The following is a 13,365-nucleotide window of genomic DNA, read 5'->3' as shown; positions in this document are numbered from 1 at the left end:
CACGAGAAAGGACAGAATCCTATGTCAGTCTCCAGGCCCACTTGGTTCTTGGCACCTCTGCTGAGAGCTGCAGAGGCTACTGATCAGTTACAAATGTAGTGTTTTTGAGTATGAGGTGTACATCTGTCTTGGAGGAACAGGACTGAGAGCAGCATGTCATTCCTCAGAGACCATTGAATAATTGTTAACATCACCTTTATTGGTGCCTACTTCACTTTGTTCATATTGGTGCTTCTAAGGAGCGTAATGTAACATATTCTCCTGGGATTTATAATAGGCAAAACCGAGCAGTGTATGCAGCAGTTGGGGTTAGGAAAGAGGTCATGTTTTTGACTAGAAAAATGGAAGTGTTAATGCTCCTTGTAACTGTACACAAAGTTGTGGGCCCTGAGGATGCAAGCAGAGATTAGCAAGAGTTAACTGAGAAGCAAGGCCTTTTCCACGAAAACAGTTGACACTATAAAGGAACATCTATGCTGATGGACTTGAGGGGAAATGAGTTAAGAATAGAAAGTCCGTCAGTCAGTGAGGTTTCACAACAAACAACTGCAGGGTTTGTGCCCTAATGCTGTGAGGGAAAGCAGAAATGGTAGGAATCCATGAAACCACGGAATGAACTGAACATCTGGAGACATGGGCTTCCAAAGCTGTTATCTGTCTGGTTTCCCTGTGGCCACGTATCCTCAACTACATGGACTTAATTTCTGTACAGGTGAAAAAAAAGTCGAAACAGGTGAAATAGTCTTTGATTTCACCTGTGAGTGTTGATCTGCAATGAGCTGGCAGTGATTTTTATTAGGTTTTTATGGTCTTGCTTCTTGAATGAATCACAGAGATGAAGCATATAGAAAAAGGTACAGAGAGAGGTGTTTCTTCACCTTTACTCCACTGTTGTTGAATAAACATCACATAAGAAAGTTTATTTCAGATATTTAATAAACAACATTTTAAATATATAAATGAGGATATGGTGTTCTTTAACTTTTGACTTGGAGAGGATATACTGTTATGCTTACTATTCTTTTGAGTCAATTTCTTCCCAGTTTGTGTTAAAAATTTCAAACCAAAGCCTTTTTAGTCTGAGACAAACATTATTGTTGAGAGGAGGATAAAGAAACCTTTGTCTCAAAACTGAAAATGATAGAATGTGACTCCTTAATCCTGATTTTGCAATTCTGGTTATTTTAGCAGGCATTATAAAATTGTTACTCTACTAAAATCCAGTACTATTCTGGTTAATTAATAATATGCTTGCCAGTGTGACTATTAGAAGTTACAATAGTCTCTCCCTTGTCCATGGGGGATAGATTCAATGGATGCCTGAAACCACAGGTAGTACTGAACCCTATGTATACTTTGTTTTTACCTACACATGCATACTTATGATAAAGTTTAGTTTATAAATTAGTGGGAGATTAGCAACAATAGTTAATAATAAGGCAATTATAACATCATACTATAATGAAAGCTATGTGAATGTGGTCTCTTAAAATATCTTATTGTGCTATACTCACCTGTCTTCTTCTGTGAGAATGTGAGATAAAAAAACACCTATATGATTAGATGAAGCAAGGTGAATGATGGAGGTGCTATGATGCAGTGTTAGGCTACTCTTGACCTTGTGACAGTATGTCAGTAGGAGGATCATTTACTTCTATACTGTGGTTAACTGAAACTGTGGAAAACAAAGTTGCAGATAAGGGGACACCCTACTAGAAGAGCATGGCAATAAGACCTTGTTGTCATTAAGCCCACTGAAGTCATCTTCTGGGTTCCTGCTGCAAACTTGGAACAAGTCTTGGCAAGGTCTTTCTAGCACATCTAGGAGTAACAGAGTTCTAGGTAGAGCTATGTAATTTAGGATTTATTTTCCATGACATATAATATATTGAGGCTCCATGTGGAGGTTGTATTTGTCTTTCTTGTTAAATAGCAATGCTTTTAACATTATTTTTCCTAATACCATATTATAGATTTTGAACATTTCAGTGCTTAGTTTGCCTCTCATCTGTTTTTAAGTATCTTGGTAAAGGCTCTAGTGTTAAGGATGTAACTTAACTGTACATAATTACTATAGTACTTTTTAAAAATATTATCTTATCTGTTCTAATGCCCCTTTGTGGTCTTGGCTGTCAAACAGTCTTAATGTTATTTAGAGCTGTTTATTTATTAAATGTTTGTGGATTTTATTTATTTATTTATTTATTTATTTAGCTCTCTGCCCAATGTGGGGCTCAAACTCACAACCCTGAGATCAGAGTCACATGCTCTACTGACTGAGCCAGCCAGGCGCCCATTTTTATTTATTTAGAATAATTTGTTATAAGCTTTTCTCTAACCATCAAATTTGATAATTTTTGTCATTGTTATACTCACTTCATCATTAATAAGCACCTGTATATTAAAAGAGTGATGGAGCAAAAGCATTTATTCCAACAACATTAGTTTTGTGATTAATGATTTTTCAAAGAACCAGTCACTAGGACAGTGCCTAGCACATAGTAGGTACTCAATCTTTGTATCAGCAAATGCCGTATTTTGAAATAATATATGGGGCATGCATAATGAGAGTTATACTTGCAGAAAACTGTGGGTAGAAACCTTGCAGCAAAAGAGCTTAAGATAATTTTTATTGAGCCATTTCTTAATGAGTTCTGAGTGAATGATTTCAGGGATATTTAGCACAGTGGAAATTTCTCTGTTCAATGAAGGAAGTCAATGGTACTAAGAACGTAACCTGAAATGGACTTTCTACACTCTATGCCCATGTTTGCCTATAGAATATCCAATTATTTTTGCTTTCAAGTGAGGAGAGTCATTTAAGAGATGTCATTTTAGAAAATATTTAGATTGTCACTGGCTTCCTATAATTAAGGTAGTTTTCTATCCCGGCCACATTGTATACATATCAGAGTAGGTTTCCTAAAAAAGATGGATTTAGGGTATTTTATTAAATGGATTACCTTTTATAAATGAAATACATGTTAAATACAGACATAAAACATAATTTGGCAAGAGATATGTGCTTGCATACAGTTAGCATTGCCTTTAATTGATTCTGTTGAATTACGAGGTGTTGTAGAGAATGAATATTTTCTTTATGGATAATAAAATAGCTCTTCAGCTTCTTACCAGCTAGGCTTAGGGAGCCACCAGGGAGAGCCAATGATTCACAGAGCTTGGGTCGGGATTCAGACACTTCTCAGTGGTGATATTAGGACCTCTACCCCCCATTGTACCACATAATGACTTTAGGTGGGTCATATGGTTTAATCATAAATAAGTCGTGTCACTTGTTGGTAACTTCACATTAAGTAATTCAAGTTTACTCTGAGAAAATGGAAATTTTAATGTGGAATAAATGGTATAATTCTACAGTTGCAGCCTTCCCTTACCTGAAGCTTGAAGGCAACAGATGTGAAGATACCATCTGTCCTACCTCCTTGAATTTTACGTGGAGAGTTAGGCTTTGTATGTGGAGGGTGGGTTTTCTCTAGACTAACTGCCAAACATGGATGTGGATTTGGGCATAGGCCCATTGTATAGGTTATATTAGATATAATGTATATATTTTACATGGATTCCATTTCTTGAGCTATCACCAATACAAGTTAATAAAGACAGCATTTTTGAGAATAGTCTTCTCCTGGATAATTACTGTTGGCCTCTGTCTGTTGTTCTAGTCTCATTGGGAGCCATTTTACTCCTCAGTTATACTAGAGTCATCCTGGCCTTCTTTCCCACCAAAGAACATTTATACCGGCTCCTCTCTGTTCCTTGCAGCCCTTTGCTTTCACCCCTATCACTGTCCTCACCAACTTGAAGGCAACATAAGATGTTCTCTCATCAAAGTTACCAGCAGACATTTTAACAGCTAAATCCAGTAAGCCATCTTAATGGCTTATTTTCCAGCACTCACTCCTTAAAGTCTATTCTTTGACTTCTGTGAGAGGTCATGCTCTTGGTCCTCTTATCCCTCTACCTTTGTATTTTAAGTCTTCTCTGCCAAGTCCTTTCACATAGATGGCCCACAGTCATCTAAAATCCACCATGGCCAAAGTAAACTTTGTTTTCCTCCCATTTCACCTTGCCTGGTATTCCATATCTCAGCAATATTTCCACTCACCTCTCACTTAAATAAAAAACCTAAGAGTCATTCTAGACCCAGTACAGGACTTTTAATTTTACCACCTATTTCATGATACTTCTCACTTCTCTCCGTTCCTTTTGTTAGTGACCTCAGGCAATTGCCATCTTTCCTTTAATGCTTCAAGTCACCTACTGCTCCAGCTTCAGTTTTGTCCATCTAGTGCACATCTGGAGTGATCTTTCTAAGATAAAAGTTAGGCTTTCTCAGTTTGTTCAAAACTCTACAATGTGCTTGTCCCGAGGATGGAGTAGGAACACCTATTGTTGTTTGTTAAATGAATGAGCAGAGAATGGAAACCTGAGGCCTCTCAATATCTAAGGTTGAAGCTCATTTGGATTCTAGATTATATTGTCCACAATACTTTGAAGATTTCATGTATTGACCAAATCTTTTGTTTCTGAATTTTGCTTGTAAGTTCATAAAACAAGAACGAATAGAATAGTGTTATAGTTCACAGGTTGTCTATAAGAACAAGATAGAATCCCTGTGGTGAAAACAGGATTTATGTACCTATAGTTCTGCTTATCTTTTAGTTATAATCGATTAAATTTTTGTATAGAAACTTTCTTAAGAGAGCTCTTCAAAAATAAGTGTTTTCCCCCTCGTACTAAAAGAGAGAAATGAATGTCACTTTAGTATCTGCATTCACATACCTGGATTTCCACAAGATGAAACAAGGATTCCTTCTAAACAGTGTGACAACTGGTGTTTTGATTGCTATTCTTTAAGGTTTATAAATTTGTTCTGTTTTAACAAAGCATCATTTTGAATGTTCACTTAAAAACAACTTGCCAAAAAATGAAAAGAATATGTGATGGTATAATCTCATGTTTAAACATGCTCATCAGATGAGAGGTAGCCAAATGTAGATATGATGTTTTCTTTACTCTTAAATTTGTATACAGTACTTTAGTGTACTCTTTTGTGTGGTAAGATGTATATAACATAAAATTTACGACTTTAACCATTTTTAAATGTTCTGTGGCATTGGGTACATTTACATTTGTGTGTTGCTTTAGTATACTTTTTAAAAAAATATTATATTGAAATAATTCAATAGTTTCATTATTGAGACCCCAAACTGGTTTCACTGAATAAGCTGAATTGCCTCTGTGGCTCATCATTGTGGTGCTGAAGAAAAATGATTTTGCTTGTTGATTGTTTCATAAGGAATTTGCGGTGTATCCAGCCTTGTTGGGGTCAGAGAGCAAATGCCAGTGGAAACTTATGGAAATAAGTATTGTATTATTTTTTAAAAATATTTTAAAAAATCTATTGTGAGAGAGAATGAGAAAGAGAGAGAGTGTGTGTGCACACACAAGTGGAGGAGGAGCAGAGAGAGAGGAAGAGAAAGAATCCCAAGCAGTCTCTGCACTCTCAGCACAGAGCTTGACATGGGGCTCCATCCCATGAACTGTGAGATCACGACCTGAAACGAAATCAAGAGCTGGATGCTTATCCAGCTGAGCCACCCACGTGTCCCTGTATTATTTTAATAAAAGAATAAAACATTTGCCTATTACCTTGCTAGTTTATGAGACTCTTCTTGATTCTGATGATTAAATCCTTTATATAAAGTATAATTAATTTAAGTAGATCCCAAATATAAAGTTTTATCTTGAAATGTTCAGAGATCATATAAACTCAACTTGGTTTGGTTTATTGCTTAACTTGTTTAAATGTGTTCCCTTCCTGTGAAATGATAATTTGGAAACTTGAACATAGGATATTAAACAATAGGAAGGATTGAGTTCACTGCCTAATTCTTAGCCCCTGCTAGAATAGGAGGCTAAACTTTAATTTAGGGGACAGAGGCGTCATAGTGTGCTATTCATCCTAATAAATTTTGTAAGCTGGTCTAAGAGAAATTTGGGGGTTAATAAGTACTTTGGCCTCTTCCTTTCATTGCAGAGTGAGGAAACTTAGCTTTAAAAATAAATGGAGGGGCACCTAGGTGGCTCAGTTGGTTAAGCGTCTGACTTCAGCTCAGGTCATGATCTCGTGGTTCATGAGTTCAAGCCCCAAGTCGGGCTCTGTGCTGACAGCTCAGGGCCTAGAGTCTGCTTCGGATTCTGTGTCTCCCTTGTTCTCTGCCCCTCCCCTGCTTATGCTCTGTCTCTCTCAAAAATGAATAAACATTAAAAAATTTTTAAAAAATTGGAAAAGTCTTCATTCTTTATAATAATCTCCTTATAATAATGACCTTATGACCATTGGATTCAATTCAGTCATCTAATGAGCTAGAAGATGACAAGTGTATACCTAAGTGACACCAAACTTTGGTTTCTCTTAGAAAGTGTCCAAAGCACCTGTCTTTCCTATACATATATATATACATATATATATATATATATATATATTTATTGTGTTAATATATATATATATATATATGCAGTACATTTTCTCTCATTCCATCATCAAATACTTTTTTGTATTTATCAACAGGACGGTCTAATATCAACATTTCAAATTCTTTCATTTGGGGATATCTCCTGACTGTTTACCTGAGTAGTCCCCCCTCTCCACCACCAATCTGCGAAGATCTTATTAAGGGAAACACAAATGTGGGGGCGTAGGGCTTGGCAAAGAGACCATGGTGGTGATGAAGCTCAGAAGGAGATTTGGGGTCATCCATCCTTCCTGTGCTCTCCATACAACCCCTCCCACCCCACACCAAAGCTTTGCAGAGCTACGGCATAGCATGACCACTGAAAATACAGAGTTAAAGAAATACCAGAGTCCTGAGACTTTTCCAGCATATTTTGAGTAGAAATAATCTTGGCTGTAGTCAACAGCAGACAAGCTAATTATTTGTTCACATGTGCTTTGGCCAGTGTTTTGCTCATTTGGGGGCTTGTAATAACTTTGGAGTTTGTCCTTCGTGAGATGAGAACCTAAGATGATATCTTTTCCACTGGTTCCAAGTTATAAGGCATTTTGGGGTAAATTTTGTAACCATGTAGGAATTGGAGGTCAAAGCAGGAAATAAGCATTTGGAGTGGGTCATTCTTTCCTGGGCTAGATAGAAAACATTTATCTCTTGAAGGCTTATCTTACTAGGAGAGAAAATCTTGATTTAAGGAGATATCACCACAAAGAGGAGAGGCTTATAGGAGAAAGCTCTTTCCACAGCAGTACTTTTGTTCTCATAAACAGTGGCTCAAGTCAAGAGTGAAGTGTTAATAATGCTTTTGAGGTGTGGAGCCATACCTGGGGTGTAGGAACTATATACATGCATTTTCAGCAACACTGATTTCCCACTGAAGGTTTGTTAGAGACCATTAGAGGTTTTATAACTCTGTTGACAATAATCCTGCTTAGAACATGATCTGCTCATATAAAAATATTTTTTTCTGTGAAAGGTCTCATTAGCTTAAAAATCTAGGCAAACGGTAGCTTTAAGAGCTGAGTCACAGTCTACCTTACTATCACAATTCAGTTTCCTACCTTACTGTCACAATTCAGTTTCCCTCTATTGTACTTGGTAGATTAGTCCCATCTGAGCAGTGCCATTCGGTGCCTGCCTGCACGGTGTGGAAACACACACACACACATACACACACACACACCTGAAATTTCTGAACATGTGGGTTGTGATGAATTTAAATGTTTTCTAATAGTGCAACTACGTCTAAACAGCTGAAGATTTATACTTGTTTTTTAACTTAAGGATGAGGAAATTGACTACTATAGGATAATTAAAAATCACAACTCTCTGAAAAAGCATGAGCTAAGTTGTTAAATGCCAGGGCATCAAGAAACAATATTCTGTAATCTGTACAGATTTTTTTTATTCTGTAAATAAATTGGGTAATTTATATCTTTGTCACTTGAACATCAGATAAGTATTTGAGTTAATGAATCATCCCACCAACATCCCATAACTAAATCAAATTTTGTTTTCTTTTCACAGGCAAGGTTTTAGTCAATTGAATAATAAATCATCCTGCCTTTTTTTCTGAATCACAGGATAGGGAGGCTCTTACAGACAGGATCACAATTAAATAAGCCCTCAGAGGAGAGATTCTACCCTGTTTTAAAAGGAGGCCAGGGAAGGAGAGAGTCCTGACTATTTTGGTCAGACTTTATAGTGCTTAAAATAGTAATATCATGTGTCTGTTTTTAAATATTTTCAGTTTATCACTGAAGATTTGTCTTAAATGCAGAGGTCAAGAATGAATCAACTTCTTGATAACCCCCAATATCCTGGTCAGATCCTGCAGTGACCAGGTGTATGAAGAAATGTTCCTCTTCCTTCAAAAAGACTCATCCAATAAGCACCTACAGTTTACAAAGAATATTCATGCACACTTTTCCTTTTGAGTCTCACAACAACACTATTATATGTAAGGATTATTGATTCCTATTTAAAAGCCGAAATTAAGAATCAGGGAGGCTAAGTGACTTACCTAAAGTCATATATTTACTGAGCAGAAAATTACAGCTTGAGACTAGTTATTTTTATGTAAGGGCAATGCCTTTTGCATTTGACGCTTTGCTGCTGTTTTGCTATGCTTATAAAATCAGTCACTGTAAACATGCATTTAGGTGCTTTTGTGTAATTAGTTCCTGGGAGAATTACATGAATTGGTGATCTGGTTGGGAACATTATCAACTTCAGTCTGTGGTCTGAACAGAGGAAAGTATAAAAAAAATCCAGTTTTAAGTGGCATTGGTCAGATGCTCAGTGTAAAGGAATTGGGAGTGATAGATATAGTGGACAGTCTGGGACTAAGATGATATCTGTTATGTTACGAATACAAGGATTGGACCTGTAATTTGGGAAAGACAATATGTGAGAAGGTCAAGATATATCCAAGAACAAAGTAGCCACAAGAAATAATTAACCTGCTTAAGGCACACTAATCTGAACACAGAAAGTCTGATGCCATCAGCACTGTGGTTCAGGGAAGTGTGGCAAAATGGGCTGAGGATTCTGTGAGACTAAGATGCAGAGACACTTTCAGAAAGAGGTAAAATGCAAGGTGCAAGTGTTCTCTGTGAAATTCTATGGTGGAAGGCTTGAAAATTTAATTTACATTGGAAGAACCTTAAGAGTTAGTGGAACCATTAAGATTTCTGTTTAGTTCTGAGCTGTGGCTACTAATAGCTTTATATTGAAACACAGGTGCTGATTCTCATAAAGTTCATCTAAACTGTGTACCTCAGTCTACAAATTTGATCAAGTGAGAGTCATCTGTTTGTCATTGGCTTCCAATCTGACTTTCAAGAAACTTACTTCCTTCAAAATAGTTTGAGGGGAAAAAGCGACTTTTAGTTATGGTATATTGTCAGTCCTGGGGTGCTTGGGTGGCTTAGTGGGTTAAACATCCGACTTAGGTTCAGGTCATGGTCTCACAGAGCCTCTGTGTTAGGCTTTGTGCCAACAGTGTGGAACTTCTTTGGGATTCTCTCTTTCCCTCTCTCTCTCTGCCCCTCTCCTGCTTGCACTCACTCACTCTCTCTCTGCCTCTCAAAAATAAAAAAAAAATAAACACTTAAAAAAGGCATATTGTCAGTCCTTTTTGATATAAAGCATATTAAGGTGAAAATCTTTTATTTGAACTAGTTTTAAGTTTAAAACTTAAATTATTGCAAAGTATAAATGAAGAAAACTTTTTAAAGAAATCCAGCATTATTTCTTTCACATATCTATAGGGACTTGAGCTAGGTTGTCAAAGTACCTACATGTAGTGGTTCTTAGGGAATCTGCTTTAATGAAAAAATGAGTGATTTGTAGTTAACTTAATAGTTGCTTTTATTTCAAAGAACACCAGGCATTTGAAAAATAAGTTTTTCTTTCTAAAGCTAATAATATCAATTTTCGTGGCAATTTGTCTTTTTCTGGAACTGTGAAAATGTGAATTTAGGCCAGCCTCTGTCCAAATAATCATAATATCTGAATGGAGTCTGAGGAGTTCATATACTGTTATTGAATTTTGTCTATTTTCTAAGGGAAAATTGATTCCTTATTTTCAAATTATTTTACAGGATCCTTCTAACCAAAAATGTGGCGGAAGAAAGAAAACCGTGTCTTTCAGCAGCATGCCGTCAGAAAAGAAAATCAGCAGTGCGAGTGACTGCATCAGCTTCATGCAAGCTGGCTGCGAACTGAAGAAGGTCCGGCCAAATTCTCGTATTTACAACCGTTTTTTCACTCTGGACACAGACCTCCAAGCTCTTCGCTGGGAACCTTCCAAGAAAGACCTAGAGAAAGCTAAGCTTGACATTTCTGCCATAAAAGAAATCAGACTGGGGAAGAACACGGAAACATTTAGAAACAATGGCCTTGCTGACCAGATTTGTGAGGACTGTGCCTTTTCCATACTCCACGGGGAAAACTACGAGTCTCTGGACCTGGTTGCCAATTCGGCGGATGTAGCGAACATCTGGGTTTCAGGTTTGCGGTACCTGGTTTCTCGAAGTAAGCAGCCCCTTGACTTTATAGAGGGCAACCGGAACACGCCGAGGTTCATGTGGTTGAAAACAGTGTTCGAAGCAGCAGATGTTGACGGCAATGGGATTATGCTGGAAGACACCTCTGTAGAGTTGATAAAACAACTCAACCCTACCCTGAAGGAATCCAAGATCAGGCTAAAGTTTAAAGAAATCCAGAAGAGCAAAGAAAAACTAACCACACGAGTGACAGAAGAGGAATTTTGTGAAGCTTTTTGTGAACTTTGCACCAGGCCGGAAGTGTATTTCTTACTGGTACAGATATCTAAAAATAAAGAATATTTGGATGCTAACGATCTCATGCTCTTTTTAGAAGCTGAACAAGGAGTTGCCCATATTACCGAGGACATGTGCTTAGACATTATTCGAAGATATGAACTTTCTGAAGATGGCCGTCAGAAAGGGTTTCTTGCAATTGATGGCTTTACCCAGTATCTGTTGTCACCAGAATGTGACATTTTTGATCCTGAGCAAAAAAAGGTTGCTCAAGATATGACCCAGCCATTATCTCATTACTACATCAATGCTTCTCACAACACCTATCTCATAGAAGACCAGTTTAGGGGGCCTGCTGATATTAATGGGTATGTTAGAGCTTTGAAAATGGGCTGTCGAAGCATTGAACTCGATGTAAGTGATGGTTCAGACAATGAACCCATCCTTTGTAATCGAAATAATGTGACAACACACCTTTCCTTTCGAAGTGTCATAGAGGTGATAAATAAATTTGCCTTCGTTGCTTCTGAATACCCACTCATTCTTTGCTTGGGAAATCACTGCTCCCTACCCCAGCAGAAGGTAATGGTTCAACAAATGAAAAAGGTCTTTGGCAATAAGCTCTATACTGAGGCACCTTTGCCATCAGAAACCTACCTCCCATCACCAGAAAAATTAAAAAGAATGATTATCGTCAAAGGAAAGAAATTGCCTTCTGACCCAGATGTTTTAGAAGGAGAGGTCACAGATGAAGATGAGGAAGCAGAAATGTCTCGAAGGCTGTCAGTAGATTACAATGGGGAGCAGAAGCAGATCTGGCTGTGTAGGGAGCTCTCTGATTTGGTCTCTATCTGTAAATCTGTTCAATATAGGGATTTTGAACTGTCCATGAAAAGTCAAAACTACTGGGAAATGTGTTCATTTAGTGAAACAGAGGCCAGCCGAATTGCAAATGAATACCCAGAGGATTTTGTAAATTATAATAAGAAGTTCTTATCAAGAATCTATCCAAGTGCCATGAGGATCGATTCCAGTAACTTGAATCCACAGGACTTTTGGAATTGTGGCTGTCAGATTGTGGCAATGAATTTTCAGACTCCCGGTCCAATGATGGATCTTCACACGGGCTGGTTTCTTCAAAACGGAGGATGTGGTTATGTTCTAAGGCCATCCATCATGCGAGATGAAGTTTCTTACTTCAGTGCAAACACAAAGGGCATCGTACCTGGGGTGTCTCCTCTAGCTCTTCATATCAAGATCATCAGTGGTCAGAATTTTCCAAAGCCCAAGGGAGCTTGTGCCAAAGGAGATGTCATAGATCCTTATGTTTGTATAGAGATACATGGAATTCCAGCAGACTGTTCAGAACAAAGAACTAAAACTGTACAGCAAAACAGTGATAACCCTATTTTTGATGAAACTTTTGAGTTTCAAGTAAACCTACCTGAGCTGGCCATGATCCGTTTTGTCGTTCTAGATGATGACTACATTGGGGATGAGTTTATAGGACAATATACAATACCATTTGAATGTTTGCAGCCTGGATATCGGCATGTTCCCCTGCGCTCTTTTGTGGGTGACATCATGGAACATGTAACCCTTTTTGTCCACATAGCAATAACTAATCGAAGTGGAGGAGGAAAGCCACAGAAGCGCAGCCTGTCAGTGAGAATGGGGAAGAAAGTTCGAGAATATACCATGCTCAGGAATATTGGTCTTAAGACCATAGATGACATCTTTAAAATAGCAGTTCATCCTTTACGAGAAGCCATAGATATGAGAGAAAATATGCAGGTAGGAAAAATCCCAAACTTTCCCCCAACCTGCTCCTACTTCTTCCTACCCTTCTCTTACCAGGGAACATTGTATTTTACTTGTGATCTGATTACAGAAAAAAATTATCAGAAAGGTTGTATAAACTCAAAAACCACCAAATTAAGTGCTACCTGTGAAAGCAGATATATTTCATGTGTCTGATTATAAATGAATGCTATGTTAAATTTGGCCTGAACTAAACAAGTGAATATAAATGCTTTATACATCCATTAGATATCCCTACCACATAACCAAATAGATATATGGTGTTGTGTATATGAAACGATGTAAAAAGAATAGACTATAAAATATTATATGTATGTACAATATATAAAATATTATATATACGTAAAATACTAGTTACAAGTATATATGTAAAATATTTGCAGATATGAACATGAAAGGGAAGTTGAAGTCATATAAACAAATATAATGCTATCAGTTTATTTTAGTTAAGTGTACAACAGCAATAATAAATTACTCCCATTAGAAAACACAACTAAACAAACAATATTCAGCACTTGAACATGTTGAAAACTAGGTAGCCTTCTCTTAGAAATGTGGTTAAATTGAAAGTTGAAAGAACATGGATTCTGGCTTAAACTCTATCCCCTTATGATCTTGAGCGAAGTTTTTCAGATCCCTGATCATCAGTTTTGTCCAAATAAGGTAATGAAAATAGTAATACATCACAGAATTATTATTAGAATTAAATGACAGTATATGTA

General features: G+C 37.2%; 1 protein-coding gene across 1 annotated transcript in view; it reads left to right on the top strand.

Moving 5' to 3' along the window:
* The window catches only part of PLCL1 (phospholipase C like 1 (inactive)), a 334,466-nt gene that overhangs the window by 245,682 nt on the left and 75,419 nt on the right, over positions 1-13,365 (top strand). Inside the window, exon 2 of the mRNA XM_049615203.1 lies at positions 10,142-12,616. Within this exon, the coding sequence (XP_049471160.1) occupies positions 10,142-12,616 (2,475 nt within the window). The remainder of the gene's footprint in view (positions 1-10,141; positions 12,617-13,365) is intronic.

This window comes from Panthera uncia, assembly GCF_023721935.1.
Source record: "Panthera uncia isolate 11264 chromosome C1 unlocalized genomic scaffold, Puncia_PCG_1.0 HiC_scaffold_3, whole genome shotgun sequence".
Taxonomy (NCBI): domain Eukaryota; kingdom Metazoa; phylum Chordata; class Mammalia; order Carnivora; family Felidae; genus Panthera; species Panthera uncia.
This window is presented reverse-complemented; position numbering and strand designations above follow the sequence as displayed.